This window comes from Cynocephalus volans, chromosome 1, assembly GCF_027409185.1.
Source record: "Cynocephalus volans isolate mCynVol1 chromosome 1, mCynVol1.pri, whole genome shotgun sequence".
Taxonomy (NCBI): Eukaryota; Metazoa; Chordata; class Mammalia; order Dermoptera; family Cynocephalidae; genus Cynocephalus; species Cynocephalus volans.
Genome location: NC_084460.1, coordinates 136,181,851 through 136,201,570, shown reverse-complemented (window position 1 = coordinate 136,201,570; position 19,720 = coordinate 136,181,851). Strand labels below are relative to the sequence as shown.

General features: G+C 35.0%; 1 protein-coding gene across 2 annotated transcripts in view; it reads right to left on the bottom strand.

Moving 5' to 3' along the window:
• CD47 (CD47 molecule) overlaps positions 1 to 19,720 on the bottom strand; it is a 62,893-nt gene that overhangs the window by 21,254 nt on the left and 21,919 nt on the right. For both annotated transcript variants that reach the window (XM_063109130.1, XM_063109137.1), the window contains exon 3: positions 13,633 to 13,722. In XM_063109130.1, coding sequence (XP_062965200.1) covers positions 13,633 to 13,722 — 90 coding nt within the window. The remainder of the gene's footprint in view (positions 1 to 13,632; positions 13,723 to 19,720) is intronic.

The window sequence follows — 19,720 nt, the reverse complement described above, 5'->3', positions numbered from 1 at the left end:
AAGGTTATATTAAACATTTCCTCAAATTAAGCAGCCATTTTCAACAAATATATTAGTGAAGTCTACTTGAGTAATCACAGGCAATGAAAGAGTATTTCTGTGTTTTATTTAGTGAACCTTTATAAAGAGTTTGTTTGGCTCATTTTCTTTGCCTTGCAGTGACCATATTTCAGCAGATCCTACAGAGTGTGGAGTAGGTATCTTGTTGTTAGCCCACTTGTCAGTTTTTTCAGTGTAGCTAAAGAATCTGATACAAATGACATAGAACCCACTAATCTGAAGGACCTTTTATTAATCTTTTCTTGTCCTTTAATAAGTTTATTTATCCTTATTTATCAAATTTATCAAAACATTAAATGCAACAAAGAAAATAAATTCAAGTAATTCCCCAAATACTTAGCATTAAGATAAGATTATAATTTAATGTGTTCTTAACAGCAGGCTCTTAATAATCTTCCTGGTATGATTTTCTGGCTGCTTGGCAAGACAATCTGTGTAATTTTAAAAATCTGCATGCTTTTAAACATTCCCCTCAGCTAAAACTACTGAAATCAACACACAAATAAAACATATGAGAAATAACAGTATTTATATTTTTAACAAAATCTTATAACCTTAGTGTTGGCTGACACAGGAATACCAAGTATCAATGGAGACAGTTTAACATTTTTGTGAACCTATTGGGAATTCTAAAATTTTCCCTTTCATATCTTCCATAAAATCATTAAATCAGGCTACTTCTCAGGAAAATGTTAGGTTGGTTCATTCATTTGTTCTACAAATGTTTATTGTGTACCTACAATGTACCAGGCCCTTTCATTAGTTCAAAGCAAAAAACAAATAGATTACTTTATTTAACAATAATTGATTGAGCACTATCAATCTGTGTGACAATCATTATTCTAAGTGCTGACAGTGAATGAAAAAGGAAATCACAAGGCCTGTTTCAGGGCCTTTACATTCTAATGAGTGAGTGTGTGTGTCTGGGCGGAGGGGTATTAAGTGATAGGGGTGTCCCTCCCAGACTTCTTCCTCAGTTAAATAAAAGGTGAAGGTCTACTGTAATCTAAGAGAGCTCCTTTATGTATTTAATCTTTCAAATTCATGTGGATGAGGTAATGACACGTCCCTCTAGCCACCTGAAGGAATAGCTAATGTTATGAACAGATAAGTTTTCTGGTCTCCTTGTGAGAGATATAAAGCACGCAAAAAACACAGAATGCAGGCTGTGGCTGATGAAATTTAGTGAAAGTACCAAGTCAACTTGGAGATAAAACCAAGGCTATAATGTTAAGTTTTCATGATACTTGAAAGACCGGATTTGATACACCTATATAGGCCCTCATAGACTGCAGACCATCTGACAAAACCCAAAAATCCAAGAATTCAATGTCTGCTTAAAGACACATTTAGACTGTCCCTTACCCAGTAATCAGTGGAGAACAGACGGGAAGGTTTACCAGTGAGATATAATGCATATCAGATTAATAATAAATCATAAAGGGAGATGTGTTTAATTTCATTATTATAGTGCTGTTTTCTGATAATTCTAGGAAGGTAATTTTAGAATCTTTTTGGTATCTGTTGAGCTATAAATTGATATTGTCTTTGATGCAGGATGAAGCACATCTGAAAGCTTTTAAAGTAAAATTATAATCTCAAGTTTTTAAATTATTTAAATTTAAAATACTACTTTTCAAATATTTAATATACTCATTAAAAACACACACACAAATGAAGGCTCTGTGGAACTGAGGTTGGACAAAAATAAATAATAATGCTAATTATAAACTGATTACCTGCCAGAAAGCAAGTAAAATAATTTTATAGTAAACTCCATACACTATCCAGCTTGCTCTGATGAAACAATTTTGTCAAAATGAATACTGATTAGACATCATATTCCCAGTCTATAGGACCTAGAAATAAAAGAGCCTAGGCTTTGTGTAGCAAATACTTTCAATATAAAAGAATAATGAAGAGAATGTTCAACAGACAAATTTCCTTTTCTTGGTTCCAAACTTGCGCTGGTCTTGTAAATGGTTTCACAATTTCTGAGTATATGCAGGAAGTTGTGATGCCTGGATTTGGAAAGGGTCAAGGGAGCAGTGACTACATTTCTACAAAAGAGTAAAATGCTGAGGTATAGTTTTGTTCAGTTGTTAAATAAATCTTAATAAAATCAACACATTATCAAATTATTTAATAAAAGAATGTGATCATTATGTAGACAGGACCAAGGGAAAGCACTGGGGAGTCAAGATTATTGAACAGAATTCACAGTAAACTGAGTAACAAGGCTCTATTATTAGGGGCCATCAATCAGGTCACAGAATGGTTCTTTGTAATAATGATATTTTACCTTCTTACACAGAAATTTCATAGTGCAAGTTAGGATACAACCTCACTTCTTCAGAATGAGTTTTCTAATCTATGAAGAAATTCCCTGTTCTATCACTTCTTTTAAATGTGCTTTCATGAACTAATTACTTTCATTATTAAGCTACCCCTCAAGTTTGAACTCAAGGACTTAATAGAATCTCAAGGCTATTATCATGGAGACATTATTTCCTTGAATTTCTCAAAAATGATTTCTAGACAAACCCCTACCCAAATACTTCTGAGCAGTAAGCACAATCTTGGGAAAAAATCTTGAGAGGAAACATGAGACTTAGAAAGGGAAACAAAATATGCCTAGAATAAACAAATTTGAAATAACTTACAGCAGTCTTTCTTTGCATGGTTCTGATATGCATAATTTCTAGTTACCCTGGCTTAGTTAAATAAGTATCCCTAAACAGTTAAAATTTCAGTGCCACAACATACTGAGTAACTGAATAAAGTACAAACTTCACTGCTATCTCTTCAGTCCACAAATCACTATGTAAATAGCAGATGTGCATCATAATCAGTGAGCAACCATGTCACTTCTTTTGAAGCCTGCTGGTGGCTAGTCACTGCACATCTGTTATTAAGTTCCTACACAGACAGCAAAGTATGCAGTTGTGTTACCTCCCTGTCTCCCAGTGATAAAACCCACATGACATTTTATGATGGATAATCAAGAGGAAACAGAGCAAGAGAGCTAAGAGGGAAAAGAAATTAAAAGTGATAAATGCTGGGTGTGAAATTGAAAAGACTGTAAATGAAGTAATAGAAGATACAGCTGACTGTGGAAATGTTGACATGCAAGAGACTCTAGAAATGCAGCCAGAGGAAGTCAGTGGAGGTGAACTTACTGGCATAAATGAGTAAAGCAAGGAGGCTGTTATATGAAAAAAAGGAAGATGTCCCAGAGGAAGTGACTCCAGGTAGAGGGAGGCTGGGGGACCTCGCATTTAAGGAACTCTCAGAGATACTTCATGACATTGAGAGCATGAAGGATAAAATGTTGAAAGCTGATCCAAACTTAGAAGAGTATGACAATTCACCAAGGCATAGAAAACATGCTTGCTCTGTATCTAAGAATAGTTATATGAAAAGTTACACGAGAAGTTATATGAGAGGTTATATGAGCTCAAAGTTATGAGAAGAACATAAGCACTGTTCAAACTTCTCTTTAATTCTCAATGTTTTTAATGTTTCAATTTACCACATATTAAATATTGGTTTTAACTATATTTTTTCATTTCCAAATGCAGTTATACTGATAGAGAGTTTTTAATGTTTTCACAAATAATTTTAAAGGTCACAGAACAATAGTAATTTTTCCCACTCATTATTAAGATTGCTTTGCAGAGTTTCAGCTCAAATGGTCATGTTTACAGTCTCACAGTTCTGTGTAAAGCAAGGACACCCTGTATATGGCAAAAGTTGGAGGGAAGGAAAAGAAAGAATAGATAGGCCTATTTCAAAGAATTTCAGAATGTTAGCCAGTTCTTTATATACAGTTGGACGTTAATGCTGCAAGAATGAGAGGACTGGGTGGGCAGCACTTAAAATCGTTTACAAACAGGAAAGAACCTGTTATGATAGCAAAGAGTGAAAAAGACAAACCCTGAATATCAGGAACTTAATTGTCAGGGAAGTGGCAAACTGTGAGTTGCTAAAAATTTTCAGAACAAAAACAGTGTCTGAAATGCAATACCATCAGTTAAGGCTCAGTATTTGATTCTAGTAATCTGAGCTGTTTGGTACGCATAGAGATTCTGCTTAAAAGTTCATAAGTTTAAAAAAAAGGTGAAGGTATTTTGGAACATTTCCCTGGAAGAGACCTTGGTCTTCAAAATATGGTCTAGAGCTCAGAAAGTCCTGGCTTGGCTTACCTCTGGTACAAAGAAACTTTCTCATTAACATGAAAGCATAAACTGCTGTCTTTACTGAAAGTTTAGCCTAGTAAAGATCCAGGTTTTATCTTGAACCACAAGGACTCACATGTATAGCTAGAAAAGCCAGTGAGAGAAATCCCCTGTGGTCAAGTGATAGACCATAAATCGTAATCAGGAAAAGTTAAGGAGAACTTGAAATCCAGAAAGTAAAAGTCATAGATCTGAGTTACTCTTAATACTCAGGGGCTGCAATATCCTGGATCCTAAAAATCACATAACCAAACAGGTGAAAAATTGAGGTGCTTTCCTACTTGGTGGAATGACCAAACCATAAACAGGAGCCCTCTTACAAGTACACCAAAAGAAAAATTAGATTCAGATCCACGACTCTCAAAAATGTGATAGAAGGCATGCATACATACATGTCTCTTCAACTAAAATGACTGAAATGTGAGTGCTACAAAGCCAGGGGAAATATATGCTTCACTTCCATATCTCAAGCACTTAGCCAAGTGTGTGGCATCAATAGATACCTGGTCATTGGTATTTACAGAATAAACAAACAAATTAGGTCAACATTCTGCTCTATCAATAACAGTTTCATCTACTCAGAGTGTGTACAAAGATATAGGTTCACCCTTCATCTCAAAATAAATTCCCAAAATAAATTCAAGATAGGGAGGCAGGAGAGTTATGTCACCAATACAGTAGAGTAGACAATCCTCAGCTTCACTCCCCCACAACAAGCATAAAATTGCCATACTGAATTCACCAGAACACAGGGGAAGAAGCAGAGAGGCCCTCTGAGCCTGTGGAAGTGAGAAAAACCATGACCAGTGAAAAGAAAGATCATTTCAGGGCTCTATCCCCTCCCTCAAGCTGGCAGAGGACCACTCATGGAGAACGTGCTCGGAGCCTGAAGAAAGTGAGAAAAGCCACAACCAGTGAGAGAAAAGATCACTTCAGACCACTCCATCCCATTTCCCAGGCTGGCACAATTTTAGTGGACCTACAGTTTCTGAGGTGAGAAGAAGGAATACAAGGAGGGGGTTAGATCTGCCCACTGGTCTTCATGGAAAATCTTCATGGAAAGCCCACCCAGGGTCGGCTCCACAGGAAACAGATTGAGTACCAGGAGGGCTGGACTACCATGGGTGCACTGAGACATGATCTACACAGCTGCTCTGCATTCTTATCATCATAGGGCATCACACAGAGGAGACTTGCCAGTGCCATAGTGCTGCAGAGGGCACAATCCACAGGAAAGACTTAGTCCCAGGCCAGATTTTCTATACAGCCCAGGTGTACCTTTGGAGACTTCCCTTGACTAAAGGTTTAGCACTTAAATTCCGATCCTTGCAATAAGTCTTCCCAAGACCAGGAAATAATGGCAGGATACCAAGTTAGTTCCATGTGATGTTTAAGTTGTGGTATAATAAATCTTCCAAAGAATGGGAAACAACTGCAGGCCAGAGATAAAGTTCTAATATTAAGCAATAAAGGTCTAACATCACCAAAGAACACCTGCAAAAGCTGGAAGAGGTGTCACCTCCTCAAATACACAGGCATCAATGTAAAGACAAAAGGATTGTGAAAGAAAGAAAAATAAGACACTGCCAAAAGATACCAACAAAGCTTCAGCAATGGACCCATAAGAGTTGCAGATTTCTAAAATGTCTGACAGAGAATTCAGAATAATTCTCTTAAAGAAGTTTAGGGAATCACAAGAAAATACAGATAGAAAATTAAATGATATTTAGGGAAAAATCCAGAAGCAGAATGAGAAACTAGACCAAAAAAACCCACCAGAATGAATTTTTTAAAAATTGAAATTCTAGAAATAAAGAATATGTTCTCTGATCTGAAAAACTTGATAGAAAGCTCCTCCAGCAGACTTTATGAAACAGAGGAAAGAATGGGCAAATTCAAAGACAGAACATACAAAATTACCCAATCAGAGGAGTAAAATGAAAAGAACAACAACAACAAAAGAAATAGGCCTACAAAAATAATGGGACAAATTCAAATGAATAACTTATGCACAATAAGACTTTTCAAAGACAAGAGAGAAAAAGACCTAGAAAGCATATTTAAGGAAATGATGGCTAAAAATTTACCAAGTATGGAGAAAGATGGCAGCACCCAGGTTCAGGAAGCTCGCAGGTCACCAATAAAATTCAACCCAAAGAGGAATTCCTCAAGGTATATCATAACCAATTTACCAAAAATCAAAGTCAAAGAAATAATACTGAAAACAGCAAGAGAAAAGAAACACATCATATTCAACAAAGCTCCGATATAGTTTCAGTGGATTTTTCCTATAGGCCAGGAGAGAGTGGGATGATATATTCAAAGTGCTGAAGGAAAAAGACTGTCAACCAAGAATGATGTATCCAGAAAAATGTTCAAACATGAAGGAGAAATAAAGACTTTCCTAGACAAACAAAAGCTGAAGGAATTCATCAAAACCAGACTTGTCTTACAAGAAATGCGAAAGGGAGTTCTTCAATCTGAAAAAAGACAACACTAACATGTAACAAGAAATCATCTGAAGGTGTAAAAATCACTGGCAAATTAAGTACACAGACAAATTCAGAATATGGTAATACTGTAAGTGTGGTGAGTAAACCACTTATATCTTTAGTATGGAGAATAAATGATAGACTTATTAAAGATAATAACAAGTATAACAATTGTATAAGAGAAAGGCAAATAAGAAAATATAACTTAAAAGGCAAATAAGAAAATATAACTTAGAACAAAAAGTCAAAAGGTGGGGAGGACTGATGTCAAAGTGTAGAGTCGGCTTTGGTTTCTGTTCTTTTCTTAGCAATCAAAGTTGTTATTAGTTTAAAATAATCTGCTATAACTACAACATGTTTTTTGTAAGCCTCATGGTAACCATAAAGCAAAAACTTACAACAGATACACTAACAATAAATAGCATGAATTCAAAATATATTAGTAAAGAAAATCACTTAATCATGAAGGAAGACAGTAGAGAGAAAAAAAGAATATGCCAAACAGAAAACAAATAATGAAATGACATTAGTAAGTATGTATCTATTGATAATAACTCTAAATGTAAATGAATTAAATCCACCAATTAAAAGAAACAAAGTGGCTGAATGAATTATAAAACATGGCCCAACTATATGCTACTTGCAAGTACCTCACTTCACCTATAAAGATACACACAGACTGAAAGTGAAGGGATGAAGAAAGATATTACAAGCAAACAGAAACCAAAAATGAGCAGGAGTATCTATATTTATATCAGATAAAATAGACTTTAAAAGTAGTAAAAAAAAAGACAAAGAAGGTCATTATATAATGATAAAAGAATCATTTCAGTAACAGGATCTAACAATTCTAAATATATGTGTACCCAACACTGGAGCACCTAGATATATAAAGCAAGTATTATTAGATCTAACGGTAGAGTTAGACTGCAATACAATAACAGTTGGAGACCTCATCACCCAACTCTGCAATGAACAGACCACCCAGACAGAAACTCAACCAAGAAATGTTAAACTCCACTCTAGATCAAATGGAACTCACAGACAATTAAAGAATATTCCATCCAGTACTTCAGAATACACATTTTTCTGAGCACATGGAACATCCTCTAGAGTATATTCATTTTGTGACATTTTAGGTCACAAAACAAGTCTTAAATTTTAAAAAAAATTGTAATCATATCAACTTTCTCTTCTGACCATGACAAAATAAAACTAAAAGTCAGTAACCAAAGAAACAGTGGATATTGTGACATACACCAAAAATAAACAACATGTTCATAAACAACACATGGGTCAAAGAAAAAATTTAAAAGGAAATTAAAAAATTCCCAGAGACAAATGAAAATAAAAACACAACACACCAGAACCTATAGGATACGGTAAATCAGTTCTAAGAGGGAAGTTTATAACAATAAACACCTATATCAAAATAGTAGAAAGACTTCAAATAAACAACCTAACACCTTAAGGAGCTAAAAAAAACAAAAACAAACTAAATCCAAAATTAGTAGAAGAGAAATAACAATGATCAGAGCAGAAATAAATGAATTACAGATTAAAAAAAGAAAACAAAAGATCAATGAAACAAAGAGTTGATTTTTTGAAAAGATAAACAAAATTGATAAATGTTTAGCTAAAGACTAAAAGAGAGAAGACGGAAATAAAATCAGAAATGAAAAAATGGGACAGTACAACTTATACCATAGAAATACAAATTATCATAAAAGACTATTATGAAGAACTATATGCTAACAAACTGAAAAATCTAGAAGAAATGGATAAATTCCTGGACACATACAACTTACCAAAGTTGAATCAGGAAGAACTAGAAAACCTAGACAGACCAATAACAAGTAACGATATTAAAGCAGTAATAAGTCTCCCATCAAAGAAAAGCCCAAGACCCGACAGCTTCACTGCTGAATTCTACCAAACTTTTAAAGAACTAATAGCAGTTCTTCTCAAACTCTTCCAAAAAGTGTAAAAGGAAGAAATACTTCTAAACTCATTCTATGAGGCCAGCATTACTTTCATACCAAAACCGGAAAGGGAAACTACAAAAAAAGAAAACTACAGGCCAATATCCCTCATGAACATAGATGCAAAAATCCTCAACAAAATACTAACAAACCAAATCCAGCAATATGGTAAAAAGATCATTCACCATGATCAAGTGTGATTCATCCCAGGGATGCAAGGATGGGTCAACATATGCAAATCAATAAATGAGATCCACCATATCAACAAAACAGAGGACAAAAACCACATGATCATTTCAATAGACACAGAAATGGATTTGATAAAATCCAACACCCCTTCATGATAAAAAACACTCAACAAATTAGGTATTGACCTCAACACAGTAAAGGTCATATACAACAAACCTGCAGTTAATACCATACTGAATGGACAAAATTTGAAAGCTTTTTTTCTTCTATCCCAAACAAGACAAGGATGCCCACTTACCCCACTCTTACTCAAAATAGTACTGAAAATTCTAGCCAGAGCAATATGGCAAGAAAGAAAGAAATAAAGGGCATTCAAATTGGAAAGGAGGACATTGAACTATCCTTATTTTCAGAGGACATAATCAAATACATAGAAAACCCTAAGAAATACACCCCCAAAATGCTAGAACTAAAAAATAAATTCAGCAAAGTTGGAGGCATCACACTACCTGACTTCAAAATATATTATAAAGCTATAGTAACCAAAACAGCATGGTACTGGAATAAAAACAGACAGAAAGACCAATGGAACAAAATAGAGATCCCAGAAATAAACCCATGCACTTACAGCCAACTCATTTTCAACAAAGGGATCAAGAATATACTAGTGAAAGGATAGCCTCGTCAATTAATCGTGCTGGGAAAACTGGATATTCTCATGAAGAAGACTGAAACTAGACCCTATTTCTCACCATACACAAAAAACAACTCAAAATGGATTAAAACTTAAATTTTTAAGACACAAAATTATGAAACTACTTGAAAAAAATATAGGGGAAATGCTTCATGAAATTAGACAGGGTAAGGCTTTTTTGAACAAGACTTCAAAGATACAGACCATAAAAGCAAAAAATAGACAAACAGATTATATCAAACTAAAAAGCTTCTGCACAGCAAAGGAAATAAGAAGACAACCTATGGAACAGAAGAAAGTATCTGCAAAGTATGCATTTTACAAGTGGCTAATATCCAGAATATATAAGGAACTCAAACTCACTCCTACAAAAACAAATCTGATTTTAAATTGGGCAAGATACCGGAATAGATATTTCTCAAAAGAAAACATACAAATGGCTACAAGCACATGAAAAAAAGCTCAAAATCACTAATCATCAGGGAATGCAAATTAAAACCACTATGAGATATCATCTCAGTCCAGTTAGAATGGCTATTATCAAAAAGACAAAAAACAACAAATGCTAGCAAGAATGTGGAGAAAAGGGAACTCATACACTACTGGTGGGAACGTATATTAATATAGCCATTATGGAAAACAGTACGGAGATACCTCAAAAAATTAAAAATAGAACTAACTTTTGATTCAGCCATCCCATTACTGGGTATATAGCCAAAAGAAATGAAATTGGTATATTGAAGAACACCTCCACCCCCATATTCATTGCAGCACTATTCACAATACCCATGAGAAAGAATCAGCCTAAATGTCCATCAAAGGATGAATGAATTTTTAAAAAGTGGTAGATAAACACAATGGAATACTATTTAGCTATAAAAAAGAATAAAATTCTGTCATTTGCTGCAACATGGACGGAACTGGAGACGATTATGTTAAGTGAAGTAAGACAGGCACAGAAAGACAAATACTCATGATCTCACTTATATGTGGTATCTAAAACAAGTGGTTCTCATAGAAGTAGAGAGTAGACTAGCAGTTACGAGAGGCTGGGAAGGGAAGAGGAGAGGGGAGAGAAGGAGATTGGTCAAGAAGTATGAAGTTACAGTTAGATAGGAGAATAAATTCTGGTGTTCCAAGTTGATTATAGCTAGTAATAGTGTAAGGTATAAGGGTACTTCAAAAAGTTTGTGGAAAGATTCAATTATCTTTCAATTCTATTTTTCCATGAACGTTTTGAAGTACCCTCTTATATTTCAAAATAGCTAGAAAAGCGGATCTTGAACTTTACTAACACAAAGAAATGATAAATGCTTATGTGATGGATGTGGTAACTACCTGGAGGGGATCCTTATACAATATATGCATGTATTGAAATGACATGCTGTATTCTATAAACGTGTACAATTAAAAAATAAATTTTCAAAGAAAAAAAAAGATGGGGAGGCAGCATAGTTTAATGGTAAACAGCACTGGTTCAAATCTAAGTGCTACCAGGAAATGGCTGAGTGACTGTGGGAGAACTGTCTAATCCATTTGTGCCTCATTTTCTTATCTCCAAAATGGTAATAACAATAGTACCTATGCCTGTAGAGTTCCTGAGAGAAATAAATATGGTTTCAGAATTAGAGTACTTTGCACAGTGCCTGTCACACAGAGCAAGAACGCCACAAATGGTTAGCTATTATTTTCACCAGCATCTTTAAACGTTAAGTCCAGGCTAGGTAAATCAAGTATATAGGTACCTCTTTCACATACATACACATACCACATGTACCTGTATTAAGATGAGCCAAAATAAAAAATTTCCACTAAGAAATTACTTGAGGTTCAGAAGCATGCTCCTTCAAATATGGCCAGTACAAAAAAACCTAGAAAAGAACATTCAATCTCACTAACACAAAAATGAAAAGTAAAACAAGATTTTTTTGCCTATCAAATTAGCAAAGATTTTAGAATTATTAAAATGTCAGGACTGTGAGGTGAAAGACAGGTATTCTTATCTGTAAAAATAATTGATACAATGTTTCTGGAAAACATTTTGGCAGTATGTATCAAGAGCCTTAAAATACCTCTGCCATTTTCAGGCTTACATATCTTTAGCAGAGTTACTTTCATAGTATCAAAAAAATTTGGAAACATCCTTAATATCCATCAAGATGAAAGTAAATTACAGTGCATCCGTAAAAGTAGAGCACATGCAGCTGTAACAAGATTTCTGGAGACATGGGGGAAAATCAGGATGTATAAGTAAGCTAATGAGTCCATTTATGGTTTTCTTTTTTAAAGAAAGATAAAAATAAATAGAAAAATACATGACGAGAAGTAGGAAATTCACTAGAATATATTAATAGTTTATTTCTAGGTTTGGGGAGTCCAGATGATTTTTGTTTTTTTCCTCTGCAACTTCCTATATTGTATAAGGTGTTCTAAAGTGATATGCATTACTTTTTTGTTGTTGCTGCTGGCGGCTGGCTGGTACAAGTATCACGTTTTCAAGTCAGAAAAAAACTGTAAAGCTTATTTAGTAAAATATGGCTGACAGTGAACAGATTCATTCCTGTTCATTCCACTAAAAATAATGTCACTACTGATAATGCCATGATCAGCAAACTTCTATCAATCCAAATTCAACAAATCACACTGATATTAAATAATTTCTCTTTCATAAATAAAGACTGTTCCCTGTCCAAATCATAGGACTAAGCCCTTAAATCCTGGGTCTACCAATATGGTTACAGGCTGTCCCTAATGTCAGTGACATGATAGAATAGGTCCTGATGCAATACCAGTCCTTTCTTAATACAAAAGGCTTACTGAAGTCTCGGCACTGTCTAAGTAAGAGTTGTGAAATGTCTTGATGGTTGCCACTGTCAGCCCTTTCTTCCCTCTTTTTTTCCTTTTAGATAAAAGTTGAGAACATCTTTAAAATCACTAAGCATTTCCAGAGTGCCATACATTGTGAAAAGCTCTTAAAATATATAATCAGTCATCTCCCCTCCATTTTTATATATCACTGTAGAAACACACGGCTTAAACTTCTGAGCAAAAGTAAAATTCATGAAGTATACAATAGGCTGATTCACTATAATATTTTACTAGCTTTCACTTCTTTAAAGGTTGCATAATAAATTAAATTAGCATTATTTACTCCTTTCCTATATAGACGTTTATTCATCTTCAATGACTAATTCAGGGAAAGGAGGAATAAATCTTACATTTTAAAAGTTTAAAAGTGTAGACCGTCACCTTAGAACTTCACTAATTTAGTAAATTCCTTAACCAAACTGGTATGGAAATATTCGTATGGTTGAATATAAACGTTGACCAGAATGCACATTATCTATTTATCTAGTAATGATCGTAACAATTCTATATACTTGATGCTAAATCTGATATGGCATCAAGATTTTCCCTCACAAGTTATTACATGATTATCACAGGAAAGCATGATCAAAGAACACAAGTCTCCATGGCTGCTTCCTGAGAGGCTGCAGAACTGCACAGTGAGGATGATAAAACATGGTTCAAACTGGGCTTTTCCAAGGGTGAATGCATGCACACAGAGAAGTCAAACTGGGAAAATAAAGACAGGAATCTCGATGCTTCGAAGTATAACATTCCACCTTATAACACTAATGTAGCCTGTGGTCATCTGCTTACCAAACAAAATGTGTGTAGATGTTCTGTAAATATTAAAATACTAGACGTGTTTAAGGTGTTACTACTACTAGTATTTGCACTCATCATTCTTAAGAAATTAGAAACAACAACTGTTCCTAGGAATTGAAAGCGAATTGTACCAAAATATGGGGGACAATATATACTTCAAGGAGACTATTAATATTCAAATTGCATATTCTTATTTATCACAATAACACTCTTCTTAATACATCTTAGTTAAATAAAATATTTGCCTCCTGGAAACAGCAATTTCATCACCAAGACACAAATGAAAAATAGGAATAAATACTTACTTTTAATACCAAACTGTCCCCAGAACAGAAGTATAGCAAAAATTGGGAAAATAACAATGAGAATATTTTCATTTGGAGAGAACCATGAAACTAGGAAGAAAGAAAACAAAAATTACAATTAGTATCTACTATAATCACTTTAAATCCTGCTAATGGTCCATAACATGTATTTTATTGTAGAGATGAAAAATAAATTAATTAAAGCTGTGGTATTTACTTTATGTATACACATACATATATAGACACATACACATATAGACATACATACACACATACATATGTAAACATATATGATGTGTTATACACATGTATGTATACACACATAAAACAAATTACATATATATAATTTGTTTATATAACAAATTTTATTTATGAAACAAAAAGTCTACAGTTACTTAAGTGTTTTTCACAGTTTTCCTCACCTATGTTTTATGGAAGAAGGTAAAATACATATGGCACAGTAGCTGAGAAAAAGGCTCCGTAGCCATTCTGCTTGTGTTTGAAACCCAACTCTAATTTGTAATCTTTGTAACCTTGACAATGTCTTATTGCCACTCTGTTCCTCAGTGTCCTGAATTGTTACCTGGGTACAACACAGTACCTACATCTTGAAGAACTGTTGTGACTATTAATAAAGTTGACACAGTACAGGCAAAGCGCTTAAAACAAAGCTTGGCACTTAACCAAGTGCTCAGTAAATGCTAACTATGATTATTATTACGTTTTTGTGTGTTGAATGCCTGTACGTGTAAAGTGCCAAGAATTTACCTTCAATTAACAATGAAGTGTTCCTGTAAAGACTGACTCAGGGACCTAAGTGAGTAAGCTGTTCCATTAGGTACTTTCCCCTTACTGTGAGTAAGACCAAGACAGATGAGCCCTGCCTTTTCTCAAACTTACTCTGGAATAGAAGACTTATTCGTGAATAATCAGGCTTCAAAAGGATTGTTCACATGTAAAGTAACATGACGGACTTTAGGTTATTAAGGAAGATGTTATTAAGTGGGTAGCATGTTACCCACACAGTAAAAATATATCCACACATCCTATATAAAGGAAATTGTGATATTAAGGCTTTAAATAAGATTTGTTGAAAACCTCTAAAAAATTAAGTTTAATTGCATCTTACAAACCCTTAAGACTGTAATTTTAGCTATGAAATTTCTTCTCTAATGATAATGCTAAGTAGATGAACTGAAAGTATTTAGAAGTTTGCCTGTACTGGGGGCGGGGGCGGGGGACGTGCTATCTGAAGAGCACTTCTGTATAGGCCCCAAGCAAGCAATGGCATTCCTCTGAAATCAACACTATTCATTCAAATCCTACACTGCTCTGCCCTTCAATATGGGCATTTGAGGAACTTTGTGGGCTTTCACTTCATAATACTGCCATGCATTTCTTATGTAGAGCTTCTGATGTTAAAACTTAAAATGTTTACATTAATCCCCAGAATATAATGATATTATTACTTCTATCTTAGAAATAATAGCTTTTCAGAATCTATCATTTTGCCCTATACATACTAGAGTCCCAATACACTTGCTGTTGAGGGTTACAATAGACATAAGAAGGTTTAGTGAGTGAATGGAAGACAATTTTTCAATGATCTTTTGGTTGTAGATCTCTACCAAGAAACAGATGTTTTTAGATACTCTTAATCAATACCTTAATTTCCAACTGCAAAACTGAACATCTTCTTATACCAAAGAAAACCCACTTCAATACAGACTAAAACCCTACCAGGAAAAGCATTTCATGAATTATGCTTAGGTTTTCATATCTAATGCCCAAAGAATTTGGTAAAAACTCTATGATCTAATAACTATGTTTAATCAATTTATTTTTCCTTACCCTCTTCCTTTATTATTTTGAGTTGCATACATTACCTTCTCATAATTATCACATGAGGAATTATAAACCCCAATTTATAGTTGAGGAAACTGAGGTGCAGTGAATTAAATATCTTAAGCATCTTAAATTTTTATGTCTCAAACCCCTGATATCCCCTCCACCCCATTCCCCACCAAACCTCCCTGCTTGGTGTTCTTCATTTCAGTAGTGGCAACTCCATTTCTCCTGTTGCTCGGGGCCAAAAACCTTGGAGTTACACTTGACTCCTTGATTTCTCTCACATCCCAAATCTAGTTGGACAGCAACTCCTGCCAGCTGTACCTTCAAAATATAGCCAGTATCTGATATCATGTTCAAGATGAGCTGACAATGAAGTGTTCTTTCACTGTCCTCTCCCCTTACACAACAAACAATCTTAGGATATATTAATAGAAATCTATTCAACAGTGGTCTGAGCACTCATGTTTCACTTACTCCACAAACAGTTATTGAAAGCCCACCACGGGCAGGTACTCCTCCTGGTCCATAGGGAACAACGCAGGGGGCCCTGAGCTTGAGGCGAGGGAGGAGTGGAGGTGCAGACTCTCAGGGGCAGTAAGGAAAGGCCTCTGGGGAAAGGAACGAGAACTGATCCTTGAATGGGAAGGAGCCTGCTGTGGGAAGACAGGAAAGAAGAGATGCCAAAGGAACAACAAATTCAAGGAAATAAATGACGGCCAGTGTGGCTGTAATTTAGTGATAGAAGATCAGATGGGAAGAGTTTGCTGGGGCAAGAGTATGTCAGGTCTTAACAGCTTGTTAAGAGAGTATGGATTTTATTCTAAGATCAATGACAAGTGACTGGAAGGTTTCGAAGAGTAAAAACAAAAAAGACCCAATTTATTTAAAATCTTCTTTGGCAGCCATATGGAGAATGGATTATAGAAAGGCAGGACTTATCAGAAAGTTATGGCAGCAATCATAATTTGGAAGGTGGAAGGTTATGACCAACAAATGCAGTCCTGAGTTCAGTTTTACTCATCACATTTAAAGATGTAACAGGGGACTGCCCCAAAGGAAGGTGGCTAGAATGAGGATCCTAAAACCATGAGCAATGGCTGAAAGAACTGGGGATTTTTTCCCTAGAGAATAAACTTGGGAGAAATACTACAGCCCTGCCATTGAGTGAGAAATTACAGGTTAGCAAGTTTTAGTTTGACTTAAGCAAGAACTGAACTGCCTGATACAGACCAAATCCTTTGAGAAGTAATAGTCAGTAACAGGAGCTAAACTCCAGGAGAGTTGACTCATGTCAGCCATTTAGGTAAAAAGTTTGAATGGCCAACTACCTGGTGTGTGATATAAGCAATTTGTGAATTAGATGGTGAAATAGACTAGGTGACTACTAGATGACTCCAAGAGTCTAGGCAGAAATAATAAAAAATATTAGGAACATGTCTATGACAGAAAGTGGGATTAAAGAACAAAAACTATTACTGTCTAAGTAATTCTTACCTGGAGCTTATCAGTATCACGTGGAGGTTTGTTCAAGCTTCAGACACTCTCCCTTCTCACTACCAACCCAAGATTTTTATATGTTCCTCGATGGTAAGTGAGTATGAGGTGGGGGTTGGGGTGGGGGTAAGGAATGCCCATGATTCTCTCGGCTTAAAATAGCTGCTGCAGATTTCTCCTGGAATTTAGCTCCTGTTACTGACATAAATGTGTTATCTCTCTATCTAACTTGTTACTGTGGGAAATGTTTGAGATCATTGAATTGGACATTTAAGAACCAATTATGATGCTGGGGGGAAAAGCCCCAATATTTTATATAAAACAATTTATATACCTATTAAGCTATTGATTTGTTAGGAGAGTGGTGTCAGATGACATTAACTCTTGTTCCCAAAGTGGAGAGTGAGACAAAGTACTTCTTTAAGAACACTTTCAGCTCTGAATTTCTATGGCACTAAGAAAATAAATTAAACTTAATATGGACTGAGAAGAATATCATACTGTTTTCCATCTCAGGATTAAGAAAGATAATCCAAGGGCATTCATACCCTTATTCCACCCAAGCTATGGTTGACAACTCTGTCTATCACTCTCCCCCAATTCCTGGTTAGGTGGAGTGGCTCCCAGGAAAATGAACTTAGTTGTAGAAAGGCAAATAAATTACATTAAGAGGGTATGGTCTACAAATGAGTGTTTAAATTTTGCTTCCAAGCCTAAGTGTTATTAAAACCCAGGAACTCATTTCTCTTATCATTGTGTACAAAAATGGTAGAACCTGAAAAAGTGAAGAGAACACTCCAATCAACTAAGTGTGTCTCTCCTTCAAATACTGCTCTGGTTTTAACTATGCCAGGGGCCATGTGGTAATAATGGGGGAAATCTCTAGGAGGTGAGAGAAGTCCCTGGCAGATATCCAGCAAAAAACTAGGGATCTCAGTCCTACAATCACAAGGAACTGAATTCTGCCACAATTATGTGAGCTTGGACCGGGATCCCAAATTTCAGATGAGAATGAAGCCTGGTTGACATCTTAGTTTTAGTCTTGCTTACACAATAACCAGAGTTGTGACCTACAAAACTGTGAGCTAATAAATGGGTGCTGTTTTAAGCTGCTATGTTTGTGGTTATTTGTTACATGGCACTAGAAAACTAATGCAAGAATCTTACAGTGCCTTCATATCATCATTATGAAGAATGTGTATCATGTTCGTAATGATCAAATTTGCAACTCTGTTGAACTTGAACTGACCTTTTTAAACAAAACTCTAATATACTGCTTATTTAGAGAAAAATAAATTATAAGCTTCTAAGTTTTTGTGTCATTAATAATAAAAACAGAAATAGTAATAATGAATTTTGTAACTACTATTATTTACATTTAGTATTTGGTTATGTACAAAGTGTTTTTCACAGGAACCATGTTGGTAAAATACTGGGTTTTGAAGCCAGCTCTTTAGGTTAAAATCCTGGCTATTACTCTGACCTTGAACAAGCATCTTTAATCTCCTTTGCTTCCTTATTTTTGCTTCCCTATTTGTTAAATGTTAACACCTACATCCATCTCTTAGTGTTTTTAAGAAGATCATAGGACACAACATGTATAAAGCATCTGGCACATGCTCAAATAAATGTTGGGTCATTTTACTCTTCTTATTTTTACTGTGATCATTTCCGTAAAATCAGTGGTACAGTTTTAGTCATCACTGTATCCATAGTGCCTAGCACAGTACCTGACACATAGTGGGCATTCAGTAAATCCTTGCTAAGTAAGATAGATATTATCTTATTTATATCTCAAATATTCCTCTGGTGAAGATGGTATTCCCATTTTACTGATAAAAATCTGAGGGCCAGATAGGTTGAGTTTCTTAATTTCTTAAGAAATTAAGCTAGAAAGTGGTGAAGTATAGAAAAACAGCTTTCTAAATTCAAGTCCTGTGCTACTTCATAATGTTATACTATGCATAGGCACCAGAGTTTAATAAAACTATATCTTATAGTGTTTCCACAAATTCAATTCTAGTGCTCCCCCCAGAAAAGGCAAAAAGAATGGTCAACATTACCACATTCTATTCAATGGAATTCAATTCTCTATTGAGCAATTTCTATTCCTAATTGATGCCTATATTTGCAAAAAAGCACAATATAGTAAAAATGGTTTCTAATGCCTAAATCCCCAAAGTCCACATCATGGGTAAGTATCATTATTACAACAAATTTGTGTTTCACAGTGAGAGTCCTGTTCCACTTAAACTGTTGCGTGCAGAAGAATTTTTTTATTTTTTCAGTCAAAAATGGGTACAAAATAGTGGCACTAGATGCTGGCAAGGATGTGAAAAAACTAGATCACTCTCGTGCTGCTGATGGGAATGTAAAATGGAAGAGCCACTCTGGAAAACAGTTTGGCAGTTTCTTTAGAAATTAAGCATACATTCACCATACAAACCCAGTAATCATACTTCTAAGCATTCATCCCAGAGAAATGAAAACTACGTCTACACAGAAACCTATACAAATTGTTTGTAGCAGCTTCATTTGTAATAGCCCAAAACTGTCCTACAACAGGTAAATGGTTAAACAAGCTGTGATACATTCGTACCATGGAATACTACTCAGAAGAAAAAAAAAAGGAAAAAGAACTAACTACTGATACATGCAACAACTTGGACAGATCTCAAAGACACTACACTGAGTGAAAAAGCCAATCTCTAAATGCGACATGCTGTATGATTCCATTTATACA